General features: G+C 38.6%; 1 protein-coding gene and 1 long non-coding RNA gene across 5 annotated transcripts in view; one reads left to right on the top strand and one right to left on the bottom strand.

Moving 5' to 3' along the window:
* The window catches only part of LOC113091530 (NACHT, LRR and PYD domains-containing protein 3-like), a 107,242-nt gene that overhangs the window by 19,661 nt on the left and 67,232 nt on the right, over positions 1-20,349 (top strand). For 3 of the 4 annotated variants that reach the window (XM_026257110.1, XM_026257109.1, XM_026257108.1), the window contains exons 2-3: positions 14,552-14,697; positions 15,973-16,089. In XM_026257110.1, coding sequence (XP_026112895.1) covers positions 14,573-14,697; positions 15,973-16,089 — 242 coding nt within the window. In that variant the 5' untranslated portion in view covers positions 14,552-14,572. The remainder of the gene's footprint in view (positions 1-14,551; positions 14,698-15,972; positions 16,090-20,349) is intronic. The other variant, XM_026257111.1, reaches the window with a different exon arrangement.
* LOC113091531 (uncharacterized) lies at positions 4,291-14,544 on the bottom strand. Its single transcript, XR_003287380.1, has 3 exons — positions 11,497-14,544; positions 6,069-7,905; positions 4,291-5,398 (listed from the first exon to the last, which is right to left on the bottom strand). It is a non-coding gene; the product is annotated as an uncharacterized LOC113091531 (long non-coding RNA).

Raw genomic sequence — 20,349 nt, 5'->3', positions numbered from 1 at the left:
CAGTGTGCATTTTACCATTATGTTCTTTTCTTTTTCGTTGACAAATTGAAAATAATGTACTAACGTACTTCCATAAACCAAATGCTGTCCTCTCTGCCATCTTGCCGGGAGTTCGAAAAAAAAAAAACACACACACACAGGGTCAGGCGCAGGGCACAGACGCATCACAGCCATTGACTTTACGATCACAGAGCTTCGGCTCCGCTGATACATCCGCAGGTGGCACAGTAGACCTAGGACTACTGTCTGACAAAAAGCAGGCTGCAGTCAGAATTTTCCTTTCCTTAAAATAACGGATTACTTTTTTAAAAAATAACGAAGTTACTGATTACTTACGCACGAAACTAACGCGTTAAGTTACACATTTCAGGGAAAAAGTAATTAGAGTACTCTAACGCGTTACTTTGTAACGCGTTACCCACAACACTGTTAATGAGTGCTGCCTCTGTGCTGTGATGTGGTCGGAAACCATATTGAAAATTGTCCAGGTATCCATTTGAGTTTAAGTATTTGTTCAGCTGATTAAAAACGACCTTTTCTATAATTCTATAATTTTGCCTATAAAAGGAAAATTTTATATTGGTCTAAAAATGCTCAAAATTGTGTTATCAAGATTGCTCTTTTTCAGGAGGGGCTTAACAACTGCAGTTTTCAGGGAGTTTGAAATGTCTCAGAAAGAAGTGAGGCATTCACCACTTCTAAAAGATCTGGTTCTAAGCAGTTAAGCACACTTAAAAAAAAAAAAAAAAGATCTGGGAAGTGTTTCAAAATAGCAGGTTGATGATTTTAGTTGCTGCACTATGTCTTCCAGAATTTTGCTATCAATTGTTTCAAAAATAGACATAGTATCTTTTCAATATTGTGGCCAAATCTGTCTGACCTCTGCATTACTTGAGGATGTGCTAATCGCCCTCCTGATATTTATGATCTTCTCAGAAAAGAAGGATGCAAACTCATTGCATTTGCTGTCTTATAGCATTTCACTGGGAATCTGACTTGGGGGGTTTGTCAGTCTCTCAACAGTGGCAAAAAGAGTATGAGTGTTAAGTTACTGTTTATAAGGTTTTCATAGTCTGAACTGCTGTTGATCTTCTCCAAACTGATTTCTGTCTGTTTGTTTTCTTACTGACTATTATTGGAGCAATATCATCAATAACATTCTTAACTTTTGAGTTGTTTTTTTGAGTAACTTTTGAGAATATCAACAGAATCTACAGAAATGCTTAGTGTTAAAGATATAGCCTCCATAAATTGTCACAAGGAGATGCATAAATGAGAAAATGTACTGAGACCGATCTAGATTCAGTTGTAGCGGAGATCAATATATCAAAGAAAATACAGAAGTGATCAGATAGTACTAGGTCCTTAGTAACAATGGATGAAATGTTTAGACCCCTACTGATGATTAGATCCAGAGTGTGTCCACCTTTGTGTGTGGGTCCATGCACATGCTGAAACAGGTCAAAGGTGTTTAGAACCGTTATCATTTATTTTGTAGTTTTGTTTTCTGCATTATCTATGTGAATATTCAAATCCCCTGCAATTGCAAAACAGTCAAACTCTGAGGAAATCATTGATAACATTTCTGTGACCTGTTCAACAAAGGCTGGAGAGTATTTTGGAGGCCTGTAAATAATGATAAATAGAATCCGTGGGGCACCTTTCAGCACAAACCCTAGATATTCAAAATACAGGTACTGACCAAATGACACTTGCTTGCATTGATAGACATCTTTAAATAGAGCAGCTACACCCCCACCTCTCCTAACAGTCCTGCAAACACTCATGTAAGTGAAGTTAGGAGGCGCTGCTTCATTTAGGAATGTTGCACTGCAGCTGTATTCTAGCCATGTTTCATTTACAAACATAAAATCCAGATTGTTTGTGGTTATAAAGTCATTGATTAGAAATGATTTATTTTTTAGTGAGCGAATGTTTAAAAGTGCTAGCTTGATGGCAGTGCTTGGTGTCTTTACATCAATCTTAGTTTGATGCATAATAGGCCGCAGACTAGATGAGTTTGCCCTTCGGCTTGAGAAGGCCTTAGACTTTCTATCACGTGATAAAACTGAAATAGAGAAAGCTACAGGCACACTGGGTTCCCGCTTGTTCAGTAAGCATTTGTGAATGTTGCTGTTATTATAGTGGGGACCCGATACATATAACTGAGAGCTGCTATCAGTTATTTTTGGTTCAGCTTCAGCAGATAGAGGGTTTGGACCCTGGCGTTGTGGCAGCGGATCTCTCACAGGAGCAGGGCCAACAGGCTTTGGTGGTTGAAGGGCCTGCCATTTTTGTTGATATGGCTTGACGCACACACACAACCTGCGTCGGCTCGTGCTTGGCTCCGTGTTTAAAACGAATGTAAGTTCAGTCTAACTGCTTGCTAATTTTCCTTGGATGAAATGAAACATTCAGCACATTTTCCACTTTTTCTTAAAATACCAAATACAACGTAACATGTAATCCTTTAATAATTGACTAAAGAAATACTAAAACTTATAAATCTTTCCAGTGAAATTCGGTAATCAATTTAATTCTGTAAAATTAGTTATAACATTATAATCTTGTCTGCTGAATATCTATATATATATAGCAAGATAGAGCTGGCATACCACAACTAGCGCCCTATGATTTCCGCGTTGCAGTAAACACGGAGGGAATCGCTGAATCCTGTCAAAAACAGAATTTACAGTTTAACGCGGAATGGCACGGAATTTGCCAAATTTTGAATTAATTAATCAAAAATAGGTCATTGCACTTGCATCAAATCACAATATGGACTAATATCTGTAAATATTAAGCCGGAACGGTCTATTTAAATATGAATCCTGCATGTTTTGTGTGTCTGTGTTAATGAATGGCGCAGAGGCACGAGTTCCTTTATCACACACTCTGAAGCGCGCGTGATGCTCCGGTGATTTCAGCGTCTGCTGTCTCACTAAATAAGAACGTGAACATATGAACAACATCTCCAGAACTGCTCTGACAGTCACTTCATGAACATTTGACCGTTTGATCAGAGTAAAACTAGCATCACATCACATGCACAGAACTGTACGTCAACCCGTCAAAATAAAAGTCCGTTTTTTTAAGGTTTAATAACACATTTCTTCCATGTTTTATTTTTAATAGTAAATCCCCTTTGTTTACTAAAAAGTTAAGCTAAGTAAAGTTAATTTTTTATAATTAAAAGATAAATTAAATTAATGTTTTATGTGTTTAATGTGCATTTCAGAAAATGCTTTATTTTAAACCCCAACTGAATGGCCCTTAAATTCACTTAATTCATCAACTTTATTGTCATTGTTCACAGTACAAGTACAGACAGAAACAATAGGTAATAATTAAATGTTTATTTTTTTATGTGTGCATTTTATGCATTTAAAAAGTAAAAATATTTTTTTTCTAAAAAAGGAAACTTAGTTGTTCAATTTAAGAGACCCAGGAGTCTTATTTTCCCTTGCATAATTAATATAGCACTTTAATCAAAAACACATTTTATCTGATTACTCGATTAATCGATAGAATTTTCGGTAGAATACTCGATTACTAAAATATTCGATAGCTACAGCCTTAGGTGGGATGTAATATGGCTGATGGCAACCAGTAGAACAACAGTAATACCTATTATGAATAATGCCTAAAAAATTATAATTTTGCAGTGGTTTAATGCAAACTGTAATTTCTGCTTTTTTCAGCAGGGTAATGATACTCATACTGTGCTGCACATTATTGACCATATTGAGCCAAAGCTTGACTTTGCAAATTTAAAATCATAAATCAAATCACAATTCGATATGTTCCCCATATTGCACAGCCCTAGGACTCCATTATACTGCAAATCTACAGTTGTACTTTTATACTATGTACAATTATTCTACATTGTACTGCAGTTGTACTGTAATGTACTGCAGTTATTTCTTTAAAGTTATTGTTCCAATAAGGTTGCATTCATTTAATAATTGTAATTAAAATTACAATTTACACTCAGTAAGTTAATACTGTGTACCATTTTACAATGTTCTACAATACTGAGGTGCAGATAATTGGCACTATTTGTAATAAATAGGAAGTAAAAAGTTAACAGTTGTTTTATGGTGTCTCCTTTATTTATACACCTTTTACCTGTTTCTTTATTATTCTCAGGTAGGTAAGGAAAGTCGACCCTGGACAAAACTATAAGCATTTAAAAATACTTACAACTTGCTCAGTAGACTTCCCTGTGGTCAGTTCTTGCTTACGGCTCTTAAATTACTACTCTTGCAGACCATAACTTGTCATTAATAAAATACAAGTTTTATTAAAATTAACAAAAGTTATATCAAAGTACAATAGTAAAGTTACAAAATCAAGATATAATCAGCTGGTATCAGGCGTCGAGGGATACTGTGCTTGTTCAGTATCCGTCGGTCGAGTCTCTCTCGCAGTCTTTTATACACAGACGTCGAACGCTGGTTCTTCTGATGTCATCACCTGGAGTGCTGCCGACTCCTCTGCCGAGGCTTTCAGTTGTTTACGTCGCATTGCTTTAGCCCTTTTCCTCTTCTTTTTCCTCTTAACAGTCGGTGAAATACACCTTAAATACTATATTGTCCATTTATCATAAAAACTATTTCTAATACATAAGTGTTTCTACTCTAAATCAGTAACTACATACATTTCATGCAAGTAAGCAGTTTTCTTAATGTTAGTGTAGTTACGCAATACATTTTCCATATAGTATTAATCACAGGGTTACATCTTTGTACTTAAGCAAAAGCATTATTACTACTTAGGTTACCGTACATCTGTTTATAGCAAATTAAGCATTAATCAAGACAATACAATTGCAAAATCATCATCTCCATTAACACCCACTGCTTTGCAATTTTGCTGGCTGATTTCATCCTAACATCTTCAAGCTAAAGTACAGTTCAACATGTTTTTTAAACTTGTTATATTTTGCAAGAATCATATACACAGTGCCATCATGCATCAGTAATTTGGTTTGAAACACATCCATATAGTTTTCAACCCAAACTCGAGCATTCTTTCTTTCCCCTTGCACTCTTTTTTTTTTCCTAATTTCCAGATACAGTAGTATCAGGTGACCAAATCTTTGTGCTCTGCTTGACAATGCTAAGATAGTGTCCAAATCTTGCTCTCAACAATCGTCCGTTCGTAATTTCATGTACACAAGCCTCAATCTGACGCCCCCAGGGGTCCTCACTCAGAAACGCACGGCTCTTCCCCTGTCTCTGACATCCTCTTCAAAAGCCAAGAGAGGGGATCTGGCATTCCAGGCATACCTTCTGGTGTGCGAGCCGCTTGTTTGATTCTTAGCACCTTGGGGCGTGAAGGCGGGCTGAGTCAGAGTTAAATCCTCCTTCTCCAGGAATTCCACGAATTTCTCTGCCTATAATAAAAAGCAGTTCATCAAGTTTGACCACTTTTACAACTTCATCTGTAAATTTATTATGCAAGCAGTGCACCTGAATCTAATCCCCCGATCTCCAATCTGTACCAGTCTTTACGTTTAAAAAGATTGTTTTTTTTTTTTTTTTCAAATGTCTACATACACTCCAGTCATCAATGCATAAGATTCAACATTATATTCTGCATCATCATAGTCATTAATCCACATAATGAATGTATTCTTGTAGAAACATTCCTGGCATAAATCCCCCATTACAAAGTTCACTCTTAAATCAGTCAGAAATTGACGGCATCTCATACAATTATCTTGCCCAATAACAATCCAGTAATAAAATTTTCTTGTCAATAATTCTCCACCTGGGGCTCCCCTTAATTCCTATATGAGCATTAAAAGAATTTTTTTTTTTTTTCAAATTGTGGTCCTTTGTATTTGTTCTTACTTTACTCAAAGTTACCTATCATATTAGGTTTCCATAATAAATCATGCATACATTTTCAGAACAAATAACCCACTTAAATGAAGTTCAAAAATAATAAATATAGAAAATAAAAACTTAAAAACATATGTATGTAACCCCCCTTTTTTATTTTAATTTATATTATTATTTTTATAATATCATATTCACTATAATACAAAGACAGTTGTTTACCAGAATTTCCAAAAGGTTGTCACCGTTTCCTGACAAAACAGCAATGCAGGTAGAATCATTCTTACAGTTATCCATGGTATATCACTCAACTGTTCACCCTTCGTGGCACTCTGTTGAAATGCCATTTATTTCAGAAGTAAAGTCTCAGACCTTATGCACCAAAGAAGTGCTACGTTCGGTCAAGGTCTTTCGATGAATCCCTCTTTCAATGTGCACTTGTTTGTTCTCTTTATCTCTACTCCTACTAAGCCCAAACACCTGCATGATAATATTAACGACTGTAGAATAACAGATTTTTAATAAACTTCTTATCAGTCCTCCAAGGCCCTTTAGTTCTCACAAAATCAAAATCCCCATGAAAGCTCCTACTAGTAAAATAACATACAGTATCAAATATCCATTGTCTGTATCCTGCATGTAATTTAGTATATTGTAGTCTAGCTACTGTCCAATACAATGGGTACGGGGTCATACATTTCCCTTTATCTTCTTCAGCATAATTCTCTCTATTATCCATATATATGGGCTTATACGAATAGACTTCTTAAGCCAACATCCCATTAATTCCTTAATTAATACCCAATCTTCTAAAATAACTATCTAAAGGCATATTTAAATAAGCCTTGTCTTCCTGTAAAGTAATAAACAGTCCAATAAGCTTCTGTCAATGGTCAAAACCTTTTTGTCATCTAGACTGCCACTGATATTAACTGACATTTTATAATTAGGTTTTGATATAGTCATAACATTATGGTATTCTGGGATTTCCTTAGAAATAGCCCAAAGTATTCTGCTATCCTTTACCTGAAATCTCATCCAAACTACAGGAAAAGGATAGTAAGCGCTTAGCCAGGTATTTTTATATTTAATATTTTAATTTTTATCTTTTATACTCATTACATCATGATAGTCTCTGTTTTTTTTTTTTTTTTTTTTTTTTTTGAGCTTTAATGCTTTTCACAGTAATGCTCTCCAAAATATTAGTTCCTGTATCACCAAATAACTAAAAATAAATAATACAAATTAACTGTATTATCATTTGATCCCTTTCAGTTACATTTTCAGTAAGCACATTTTCCCACAAGTTCTCAATCCTTTGGAATATACACTAATTCATTCAGTAGTTTCACCTAACCAATATTAATATATAATAATATATTAATATTAACCTATGTCAATATATAAACCAATTTATCCATGCAAATGGATCCCATAATTTTTTTGTAGTTTCATACATTGTATATTTATTGTCATTATAATATTTTTCACAGTTTCTTTGGAATGCACGTTTATTATCATAAAATCCATATTTTACACATTGGGTACCTCTATCTATCGGAAATGAGCGGAGTTTCGATAATCTGGGTTTCTTTATTTAGCATAATTATGTCTTCTATGTTGCCCATGTACCACCCTAGTATCTCCCTAGGTCCAATATAGAGTATTTGCTGCAGGCAGTGCCAAATCCAAATTTTCTTTATTTGTGTAATGTTACATGGGCTTGACCTTATTCTACATTTCACTAATGTATCTTACCCCACTGTATATTTTTTAATTATTTCCTCACATTGGCTACATCCTTCCAATGTTTTTAGCTCACATGACCCTGAAAAGAATTTAGTCACTATAGTACAGTGGGAAACTTCTTTAACAGTAATCTCATCAACCACAATCAATTTTGTAGTGAAATCAATTATTGGCCAAATTCCTGTTAAAATCACAACCCCTGTTACTAATAATACCGTCAGACAAGGTCATGGTATACAGGGTTTTCACCAGCGTTTTATTTTCCTGGCCCATTTCTCTCTCTCGTCTCCGTCTTGTAATTTCATCATTCCTGAGAGAAAAATAAAAATAATAATAACACAATAATTCAAACCACCCCCCTGAACCTTTTGTCAATTTACTCACTACTTAATCGTGTGCCAATTCAATGTCAACCGCACATGCTAGAATTTGTGGTTCAGAAGTGGTGGTCATGTTTACAACAACTTTTAACATTAGTTTAATTCAGACAAGACTGCTGTAACCCCTCCATAATTGGCTTCTTGCCCGGAGATAATACAGCAGCTTGCTGGCTGTTCTGTCTCCAGAATGCAATCGGACACACAGAACTCTGCTTCTTTTCACTATTAATTTATTTGGACATCTTTCTTCATCTAATTGTCCAAAATGGCAAGGCACATTGCTATTTGAGTCATCGGATTCTCCACATCTCAGAAAATCAATTCTAGGTGCCATTATTCACTCACCTATATTACTTTCTAATAGCGTTTTAGCAACGGTGCCTACGGACCGGATAATTCCAGTTCCCTTATCTGGCCGGCATGCTGTGACCTTCTTGTCAAAGCAAGTTTTCAAGCACTCCAGCTCCGTTCCCAGACCTTTGGGGTCAACTAGGAGCCATTTACTTTGAATGTCATCCATATTTCTCTTAATACGGTATGACCATAGATAATTGATGCCTGAATTTCCCAGCTGTTGTTGCTAAGTCATGTTATCAACTTGCAATCTTGAACCTTCAATTTTTCCTGTACTAGATAAATCCCCAAAGGTCTTGTTCCAAGACCAAACTTTATGTCTGCCATGTACCAGCAATTTACTGTGTTTTAATGTCATCGAGACATACATTGCATTTAATCACATATTCCCTGTCCACAAACAATCACAAACGGTTTACTTTTCTCCAAGCCGCTGTGTCATTATTACTTCAACTTTAGGGAAACTAATTCTACATTTTTGGCAGAGAACACACAAAGCTGCTTTAATTTCTCCAGGAGTTTTGTAATCTTGATCTCTCTGTATTTTTGGCATAGTTAGAGGTTTACTAATCTTTTTTGTATTTTTTTTTATTATTATTGCTTTTTAATTCCTCCCTGGATTTGGGGTTGCTTATCGCTAGTGCTTCCCACCACAGTTATTCTTCAAAACTACCACAAATAGCACACATACACCTATGCTATATAACATGTCAGTTTAACAGGTTTATGTAATCTACCTATCTGTCTGGCTTTTTCATGCTCAATATCCTTCGCTATATAATTATCAACGCATCTCGTCCTTAGATTAGTTTCAATTCTAATCACACCTCTCTGGTTATTAATCTCAACCAATTTAACAAGCTCATCCTAATCTCATTGATAATTTTCCTGCTTGAATTAAATTTTTTTGTCCTTGGTTTTTAACCAAAACCAAATTCCTCTAACTCCAGAGGCCATTATTTGCTAATTCCACATTGTTTATCAACTATTTAATTATTTTATCATTCTTAGTAATTAAATCTTTAAACGGTTTATTTTTATGTTTATTGTCTAACCTGATCCAGGTCTCCTACTCGGCAAAAGTCTTCTGGCTGGTCTTTTGATGTTTGATCTCTGTAAGATTAATATAAAACATTAGAGATGTTCCGATACCCTTTTTCTCTTCCCGATACCGATTCCGATACCTGGGCTCAGGGTATCGGCCGATACCGAGTACTGATCCGATACCTGGGTGTATATCTGTATATACAGCTGTATATACTACTAGCCCTGTGTAAATTGCTAGAATTTTTTTATGGTGTGCTTCAGACAGATCCCTCAATAAAACATGAACAAATACATGGTGAACTACTGTATTTATTACAGTATTTTTATTATCTAACATGAATTTGACACTATTATTTATTTTCTTATGCAAAAAAGAACTTCAAATGCAGCCAAAAATCTAACACCGCAAACTAAAAAAGGTATTTAAGTTTTACAATATAACTGTATAAAAAAACTGCAACAAATAAGTCTAGGAATATAAAAAAAGATCTATTAATCAGATAATCTCTAACAAGTAAAAAACAAGTAAAAAACAAGCAACCATCTAGGCATAATTATTATTATTATAGAGATGTATTATTATTACTGTAGGCTACAACAGTAGCTTTATATATTGTCAATTTACTCATGTAAACCAAACATTTATTTTAATGGGCTGCCATGAAGATCTTTGAGTGTCTGTGTTTATGATATGACAGTATTCTCAAATGAAACGGTAAATTCTCATGAAGTGACGGTTTATGCGTTCGTGTCCTCATGACACACAGCAGAGACTACAAAACAGCGAGCTCTCGCGCATCTGTGCCAGTCACCCACAGAGATGTAGATTTTGCGGGAGTAATATTTAAATAGTATTTTGCAGTTTAATATTCACAGACACTAGTATATATTCGGCTACTGTCTGGAGCCCTGCGTTTTGACTTACACGGAAGCGACTGAACGCAGTTGCCGGTACTGAATATACTCGAGAGTCTGTAACTACCGGTACTACAGAGACATACTGCTAACCACTGATCTATAATATAGTAGCGGCTTCACTGTCTTTTGGCAGTTTAGAATGTGATGAGTGATCCAGTCATATATAGATAAGGGCTGCTAACGCGTTTTCATTTCTTCTTCGCTGCTCTAAACAGGGGTTGCTTGTGGCAACACAGCACAACTTCCTGTGTTTTCAATGCATTTTGAGCAGCGAAGAAGAACCGTGCAGCGGTTAGGCAAAGCTTGCGGTCATAACTAGGTCTTTTTTAAGAAAATGGTATCGGATCGGTATATGGGTTCATGTACTCGCCGATGCCGATGCCAGAATTTGTTGTGGTATCGGAGATATTTCCGATACTAGTATCGGAATCGGAACAACTCTATAAAACATTAAATCTTCCATATATTCATCCCATCTATGATTACAACTGGCCCGTTTCCAGCTTTTTAGAATCCCTATAGATCTCTCAGCTACTGCGTTTGACTCTGGGCGATCTTATAGATTTAATTAAACTTATGTTTTTCAGTTACAAAGTCTTCAAACTGTTTTCCTACAAAACCTGTGCCGTTGTCAACCTTAATTTTTCTCTGGCCGGCCCCAAGCTACCAGTAATTCATTAACATCTTTAATAATTGCATTTGCTTTTGTCTCTTTTAAACGGCTTTCCCAAAATTCGGCCCGTAAAGCCATCTACTACCACCAATGGATATTTATTACCATCTTTAGACCTCGGGATCAAAGGTCCAGCGATGTCCAAAGATCATTCCTGGTTAACTCTGTCTGGTATAATAGCTCCAGAATCACTTCGTATTGTTTATTATAGCCTTTACGCATGCACTGTTCACAATTTAATCTTATGTTTCTATATTTCTGTCTCCAGTTAGAAATATGTATTTTATTATCTGTCAAAACTTTGCAAACTAAATTTACACTTGGGTGCATAATTTGGTCATGTATTTTCTGTATTACGTTTCCTTCTGTTTCTTTAATCACTATTCGTCTCATGCATGCTAATTTATCAACTTCATTATTTCCTTTGTCTGCCTAGGAATATCCTGGTTGATGTATCACTGTAACATCAAAATCACTTATTATTTATTTTTTTTCTCTTGCCAAAATGTTGCGTGTTCAATTTGCTTACCTTTTGACTTGGTGTAACCGTTCTCATTCCAGATTTGCAAATTGTCATTAATTCCTTTTGCAACTGCAATCCGTCACTATTATGGCCTGTAAATATCCAAGTTTTTCAGTGTTTTCAAAGCCTGGAACACTGCCATGAGCTCTGTGTACTGTCCTGTGCCTTGCACTACTCCCTCTTTTGAAGCTATGACCTTGTTGCTCTGTTTCAGAATGAAAGCCCATTGAGCTTCATCGTCTGTGGCCGTTTTTGAACCATCTGTGAAAACAACTGTATTTTTATAAAGCTCTAATATCTTTTTCTGGCATTTTTTAAGTACTGTTTGTCTGATTTTCAGTTCTGGATCTGGAAGCATACTTTTCCATCACTGCCATTGGCTATTAAGCGCACGTGCATCCTTTACATTGTTTTTGGAGAGATGAGCTAATACTGCTGTTTTCGTGTTAACAAATATTTTCTGGCCCCTTGCCAGGCCTTTCAGCTCGGAATATCATTTGCTAAGTGTTGCCAGCTGCTTCTTCACACCAGTAAATTTAAGTTCTTGGATCTCCCAGCTTCCAGTCATAATTCTAACAGGTATGTTACTTTTCTTATCTCTTATCTTCTTAGTTTCGTCTGTTTCCAAGTCAGCTTCTAAATTTTTCTCATCATTTCTTCCTTCCAGCTGTCCTGAGTTTAATATAGCTGTTTTAATTTCTATCAACGATTCTTAGGTTTTTTTTTTTTTTTTTTCATTTCAGTTGTCCACCTTTGATAGTCTCATAAATAAGTTTAGACATCTGGCTAAAGCGAGGGATTAAGTATCTAACATAACCCAGTAACCCCATTGTTTGCTGGCTCTGTCTAACTGTTTTTGGGGTCTCAAGTTGATTTACTCTGACTGTCATTGACTAAGTAACCCCTCTGTTACCTGCTGAAATCCAAAATCCCCAAAATTCGACTATATCAGTCATTAATTGTCTCTTTTTTATATTTATTTTCAAACCTGCCTCCGCAAGTCGTTTCAACAATTCTGTTACAAGGTCTCCATTTGACACAATTAATATGTTGTCTATATAAAGTTCAACGTCTAAATCTTTCAGCATTTCACACCTTAGCCTACCAATTGAAAAGTTATAGGTGAGTTTTAATAACCCATCAACAAACGTCGGTAAACATAATGTTTGTTGTTTACAGTAAAAGCAGTCTTTTCCTGACTTTCTTCAGCTAGAGGAATCGAGTATCCACTGGCAAAATAAATTTTCGAATAAAACTGTCCATCTCGTATTTTGTTCAACTGTATCTCATGCGTTAATTACATAACGTTTATCCGGTCTTGTTAAACGACTCAAAGTCTTAAAGTTTGTAAGAATTCTATATGTCCCGTCCGGTTTCCCCGCTAACTGGATCGGCGAGTTAGTAATCGCTCCTTTAACTTGTTTTATAACTCCCTGTTCTTCAAGCTCTTTTATGGTAAAAGTTAGTTCTGCCATTCCGTTTTTATTAATTGGGTATTGCCTTTGTGGTTTATGAATTCCACCCTCGATAACATGTGCAAACCTATCATCTACTTTGCCGCAGTTATTTTTGCTCCGTACATATGAAGTAGCTCTGACATTAACTGGTCCTTAGCCCATTGTTAACCTTTAATTTCATTTCTGATTCTTCTTAATTCTTTCTCCTAATTAGCGGGTTTTAATCTTAAAACCTTTTTCAGATCTTTTGCTGCTAATAAATTTTCAGAACTTTCAATAGTAATTCCATATCGTTCGCCTGTTTTTCCCGTTTTAACTTGTCCGTCATTTGTTTGTACCTGTATCGTACTATTTATCTCTAAAGACTCAGTTGAGACAGACATTCATGCATGTGTCAATCAAATACTCTGTTCCATGAATATTAATATATACATTTTCATTTTCTTCTTTAACTTTTGGGTCACACAGTCTCTGTTTCAACTGGCCAGCTTAGCTTCATTCTGTATCAGAGTTGACTCGCTCCTTCTTCTTAGTTTTGCATGTTTCCTCGTCGTTCAATTTAGAGCGTTTTTCCATCTTTTGATTTATCTTAGTCCTCCTAATCTTTTTTCCGTTTTGATTTTTGTTCTTAAGGTCTTCAATTATTTTAGTTCGTTCTGCGGGGGTCATATTACCATTTTTCACTTCTGTGGAAGTTTTCTCCCTCCCTGTGCATACAGGTTTCCTTTTTTTTTCTGTCTGAGACGTCTGTCTATTTCCAGTGAACTGGTTAACCTTCCTTGTTTCACCATAATATCCTGCTACATATTTATGTATTTTATTATTATTATTTATTTTTAAATCTTTCTGGCCTTTGGAATTTATTGGTATTAAAATTATTTTTAAACTGTAGCCCTTGAGCTTGTTTATTTTGCGGTGTAAATTTCCTCATGGTTTTAACATGTTTTGTACCAGGATCATACTCAACTAGTTTTTCTTCTATTTTTCTCTAGTCGCATTATTCAGCAGGGTAACTAAATTACGCCTACATGCCTCAGCAACAGAACTTTGTCAGCATTAGGGATCTCCTGTTCTATAGAAAGCCACATTTCTAATGAAGTTATATGCTCTTTTCCGGACATTAATGAGGGTTTTTGTCCGTTCTTTAATTTTATCGTCTATACCTGTCAAATTCCTCAAATTTGAGAGGTTTTCAGTAGCACTTCAACAATGAAATATCAGCAATGAAAATAGATGTCATCAGATGTCATGATCAGTTAGTTGATTTGTCTCAGAGACGTCACGTTAAAGCAGCAGAAACACAACAAGCTCTGAACAGATTCATGCTTTTCTCCTGCTGCTGAAGTCAAATGTTCACAAAAGAGAACGAGTGAGCTAAGACACTGACGATGCTCATAAGGATCTCTCTTCAGATCTACTTCACCGCAGTCAGTAAAGCATCACTATGGATTCAGAAGAAAATGATCCTTCACAAACTGCTGTAGCTGCTGCATCTGAAGCACCACATTCTCTTCAGTCTCATTGTGTCTAGCGTTAATATTTGTTTTCACTGAATTGTAATCGCAATATTTGTGTCATTTGTTCTCCTTTTTTTCCATATACAGGACTGAAGTCAGTTTCCCATTATGGGGACCACAGAGAGCCATGAGAGATCTTCATCTCCTGATCCCAGCTGTGTGTCTCTGAAGAGTGACAGATCAATGCCTCTTCCTCCTAAATTCAGTGATGATCCATTGACCTCTGACCCCAGGTGAGATATAATCCATTGTTAAGGTCAAAATCCAAAATCTTGCCAAATAGGCGCTTTTGCATTTAGTTTTGAAACCAAATCATCCGCCATTTTATGGGTCTCACCTCAATCTTCTTGTCAATCAGCTCTCCTCACTGGAGAAATAAAATCTGATCTGTGAGCATCATTGAGCAGCCACGTTCAGTTTTTAATTGTAGTGTCTGTTCTTTTACTCAACTATAATGATTTTTATTACTTAACACTGGTATCAAGACTATATACGGGTAGGACACTTATTTTTCTTAAATGCATTGACACTTACATTTAAGACATTTCAATTGCATTTTCAATAAATACCCTTAAATCTAAATTTAATTTCTAACATAAAACATTTCAGTCAGAACTATTGTGCTCCTTGCTGAGTGCTACGGGTTTGACATGCATGTGTTCACCAGCACTCCTTCATTAACGTCTGTGAAGTTTAATGGAGATTGTCATGTTATGCAAAATGGAAATTATACACAGGGGTGCACATAAGTGGTCCGCAGGTCCACATGCGCGACCAAAATAAAAAATGCGTAATATAAATATGTACTGACAGCGCATTTGCAACATGGTTGACAGCTGTTAATGCACAATTACCATTTTAGATCACAAACTGTACTATATAAGTTTTATTTTCAACCTGAAAGCATAAATCTAGGCTATGCCCACCATTTCAAAGCACAATACAAAACTGTGACATTCATCCACTGATGCTCTTTAATAAGCAGTGTAAAATCCGAAAGCACGTATACTTGCCGACAAAATTATTTTAGCCTGCTGATTTTAAGTTTGAATATGATGAAAACGCTTTTATTTATCTTTAGACTCTTTTTTTTCCAAAGCGACTTAAAATTGGGGAATACATAAAGCGATTCTTCTTAAAGAGGCAAACAAACAAAGTAGTAGTAAATATTAGCATTTTATTTTTAAGTTTATTTACTATAAAATAAATGCATTTGTGTTTAATACTAGGACTGCTTCTTATTTGTAATGATATTATCACGCACTATTATTTAGTTTTACTATTTAATTTTTAAAAAACGAAAATAAAGTGTAATAATATTATAACTATTAATTTTTTTTTATAGTTGCAATTAATGGGTCACGCTATATGCAGTGTGAGGACTTTAAGTACTTCTCTTAGGAGAACCAGGCTGAAAAAATGATGTGCACCCCTGATTATACACTTAAAATACTTATAATAAATGAAACAGAAGACAGAACTAAAGGAATGATTTCTGTGTTTATCAGGATCTTTAGGAGGAAGAGATCTTCATCTCTTGATCCCAGCTGTTTGTCTTTGAAGAGTGACAGGTCAATGCCTCTTCCTCCTAAATTCAGTGATGATCCAGTGACCTCTGACCCCAGGTGAGATATAATCCATTGTTACAATTACATCTGCAGCTAACCATCATTTTACTGAATCATCTGCTGATTATTTCTTTAATTCATCAGATGAAAAAAAAAGGAATTCATTTGAATGACTATCAAAAAATATATATTCTTTCTCATCCTGCCCAATATGGAAGCATACAGGTAGCAAAATTCATTTTTAAATGTAATATACAAAATGACAATTTATTTCTGTATTTAAATGTAAATTTTCCCATACATATGTTACATTTACTGCAAAATGACAATCAAAATTGAATTATATAATTTTTAGATAATTTTTTCCATTTCCTACACTAGTTTTAATATGGAAATTAAAAATCGTCTCGGTTACGTCTGTAACCTCGGTTCCCCGAGAAGGGAACGAGACGATGCGTCGATAACGCTTTGGGAACGCATTCTGCGTGAGTGCGTCTGAAGCATCCATGTCAACTAGTCCAATGGCGAGAGTGAGCGTCAGGAGTGACGTCACGACCAGGAATTGATAAAAACCCCAACCGGAGCAACCGGTGTTAGCTTCGACAGTGCCGAAGCAAGTCGATCACAGGAACGAAGGAAGTATGGCAGGGAGACGCATCGTCTCGTTCCCTTCTCGGGGAACCGAGGTTACAGACGTAACCGAGACGTTCCCCATCGAGGGAGAGACGATGCGTCGATAACGCTTTGGGAACGAGAATACCCAAACCGCCATATTACAAGTGCCTGAGTGTCAGACAGAAAACCCAACGCCTCTAGAATTAAAAACCTGAGACCCGGGAGTAGCGTCCAGGTCTAGGCTATAAAACCTGACGAATGTGAGTGGCGAGGACCAGCCTGCCGCATCACAAACATCCTGAAGAGAGGCCCCAGATAATAAGGCTCTAGAGGCCACCATACTCCTAGTAGAATGAGCTCTGACCCCCAAAGGGCACGGTAGGTCAGAAGACTCATAGGCAAGAAGGATAGCCCCAACTATCCACTTACTAAGTGTCTGTTTAGTGGCAGGAAGACCTATCTTAGGTGACCCGAAACAAACAAACAGCTGATCGGATTTCCGAAAAGAAGAAGTCCGATGAACATAAGTGTCCAATGCTCGCACCGGGCACAAGTGGTTAGACTTTTCCTGGTCCGATGATGCAAACGGGGGAGGACAGAAAGCCTGCAGAACAATAGGTCTCGGAACAACTGTCGGTACCTTAGGGACGTATCCCTGCTTCGGGTAGAGAAATGCTTTGACCATCCCAGGTGCAAATTCAAGGCAGGTGGGAGAAACCGAGAGAGCCTGAAGGTCTCCGACTCTTTTAAGGGACGAAATAGCAAGGAGAAAAGTAGTCTTAAACGAAAGAAACTTCTCAGAGACCGAATCTAGGGGTTCAAACGGAGCCCTAGAAAGGCCTTCTAAAACTATAGCCAGGTCCCAGGCCGGCACTCTAGAACGAGTTGCAGGTCTCAGCCTCAAGGTGCCACGAAGGAAACGAGAGATAAGAGGGTCTCGACCCAGAGATGCACCACCCACTGGGGCATGGAAAGCCGAGATGGCCGCCACGTAAACTTTTAAGGTGGATGGACATAGACCAGAAGCGAAGCGGTCTTGTAAAAACTCAAGAACTGAGCCAACAGAGCAGTGGACGGGGTCACACTGATGTTGGTAACACCAAGAAGAAAAAACATTCCATTTGAGTCTATAAAGTTTCCTCGTAGCTGGAGCTCTGGAGCTAAGAATGGTCTCCACAACCTCAGTTGAGAGACCACTCTCTATGAGTTGCGCCCCCTCAGAGGCCACACCCAAAGCTTCCAAATCTCTGGCCGGGGGTGAAATATAGTGCCCCCGGCCTGAGATAGAAGGTCTCTTCTGATCGGGATCTCCAAGGGAGAACCGTCGAGGAGATGAATCAGGTCCGCAAACCAGATTCGACTCGGCCAGTGTGGAGCTACGAGAAGTAGACTTACTCCGTCCTGGTGGACTCTCTCCAGAACTCCTGGGAGCAGAGCAACAGGGGGAAAGGCGTACAGACGTAGCCTCGGCCACGTCTGTACCATAGCGTCCAACCCCAGGGGGGCTGGATGAGTAAGGGAGAACCATAGTGGACAGTGCGTCGTGTACTGAGAAGCAAACAGATCCACTTCTGCTTGGCCATAACTTTCCCATATGAGCTCCACCACCTCCGGGTGAAGCCTCCATTCCCCTGGCCTCAGCACCTGCCTCGACAGGGTGTCTGCTCCAATATTCTGAGTCCCTGGTATATACATCGCCCTCAGAGAGCTTAATTTCCCCAGAGACCACAGGAGGATCTGGTGCGCTAATTTGCAGAGAGGGCGCGAGCGCAGACCCCCCTGACGGTTGATGTAAGAGACCACCGATGTATTGTCTGTGCGGACCAGCACATGATGGTCCCTCAGGTCTGGCAGGAAGTGCCTCAAAGCTTTGAAGACAGCCATCATCTCCAGGCAGTTGATGTGCCAAGAGTGATGATGGCTCTCCCACAGACCCTGAGCTGAGCGGCCTTCCATTACCGCTCCCCAGCCGGTAAGGGAAGCATCTGTCGAGATGGTAACCCGATGACAAAGAGCTCCCAATACCGGACCCTGGGACAGGAACCAGTGTTCTCTCCATATGACCAAGGCGCGGAGACACCGCCGCGTGATCTTGATCGTACGAAGTGGGTTTCTCCTCGGGGAGAACCCTCTGGTCCTGAGCCACCACTGTAAAGGTCTCATGCCCAGCAGGCCAAAGGGGATCACATTGGACGCTGCTGCCATGAGACCCAACAATCTCTCTAACTGTTTTACAGTGCGTGACTGGCCTAGCTTTAGCTCCGAAGTGGCTGCGAGGATGTTGGCTACACGAGCGGGCGAAAGAGAGGCTCGCATCGTGACCGAGTCCCATACCACCCCAAGAAAAGTGGTCCTCTGTAATGGAGATAGCACACTCTTCTTGGTATTGAGCCTCAAACCCAACTTTTGCATATGAGCGAGGACGACATCTCGATGCCGAACCGCCAACTGTTCTGATTCCGCTAAAATCAACCAGTCGTCCAGGTAATTCAGAATACGTATGCCCTGCAGCCTGAGCGGGGCCATAGCTGCATCTACGCATTTCGTGAATGTGCGGGGTGAGAGAGCTAGACCGAAGGGAAGTACCCGATACTGGTATTCTTTGCCCCCGAAAGAAAACCTTAGGAACTTCCTGTGCTGAGGGAGGATGGAGATATGGAAGTACGCATCTTTTAGGTCTATTGTGACGAACCAGTCCTCGGATCTGATTTGAGTCACGATCTGTTTGAGTGTCAGCATCTTGAATTTTAATTTCTGAACTGTACGATTCAACAGACGAAGATCTAAAATGGGACGCAGCCCTCCATCCTTTTTTGGAACAATGAAATAACGGCTGTAAAAACCCGATGCCCTGTCGGGAGGATACACCTGCTCTATAGCATTTTTCGCTAAAAGAGATTTCACTTCTTGCTCCATGACCAGAGCCTGCTCGGGATGCACTACTGTGAGCAACACCCCGTTGTAGCGTGGGGGACGAGAACCGAACTGGATTCTGTAACCCTTCTCTACTATCTGCAGGACCCATTGAGATATATTCGGCAGACTTTTCCATTCTGTCAGACATTCTACTAAGGGAACCAGCCTCTCGAGGCTGGCCTCTGGTGTAATTTGAACAGCTAGTTCGGGGACCTGAAGCCGAAGCGCAGGAACCACCCGAGCTAACTGCTCTTGGACCCCCCTCAGAGGGAGCGAGCCTGACGCAGCGTCTGGGAGACACAGCGCCAGAGACCTGCTGGAGACCGCTGCGCCCCGAGGCACCAAGGGTGGCGGGGTTGGCAGGACGGCCCCGTGAGAGCACCGAGACCGGACGGGCACCGTATACTGAGGTGTACACCGCACCGTCTCGATTGGGGCTGCCCTCACAGGTCTGACCCATTTGGCGTCAGGACCTTTTCTTCTGAGCAGAAGCTTTCTTAGCGAGAAGAACGGTCCTCAGATCCGGCTTCTGCTTAGATTGCTTTAGCTGTGAGTGCTGGCTCGGTCCCTGTGATTTTTGAGGAGGAGCGCGAGACGCAACACTCTCTTTTTGAAAAACACGATATGAGGAGCATGATGGCTGGGGCTGCCTTGCACGCCCAGCAGCATCAGGATTAGAACGGCGAGGGAGAAAACTTTTAAAAGCTTCAGATTGCTTTTTATTTTCTTGAAATCTTTCAACCACTTCATTCACAGCATCACCAAACAGACCTTCATGAGAAATGG

This window comes from Carassius auratus, unplaced genomic scaffold, assembly GCF_003368295.1.
Source record: "Carassius auratus strain Wakin unplaced genomic scaffold, ASM336829v1 scaf_tig00214205, whole genome shotgun sequence".
Taxonomy (NCBI): Eukaryota; Metazoa; Chordata; class Actinopteri; order Cypriniformes; family Cyprinidae; genus Carassius; species Carassius auratus.
Note: the sequence above shows the minus strand (reverse complement) of the source record. Positions and strands in the feature narration are given on the sequence as shown.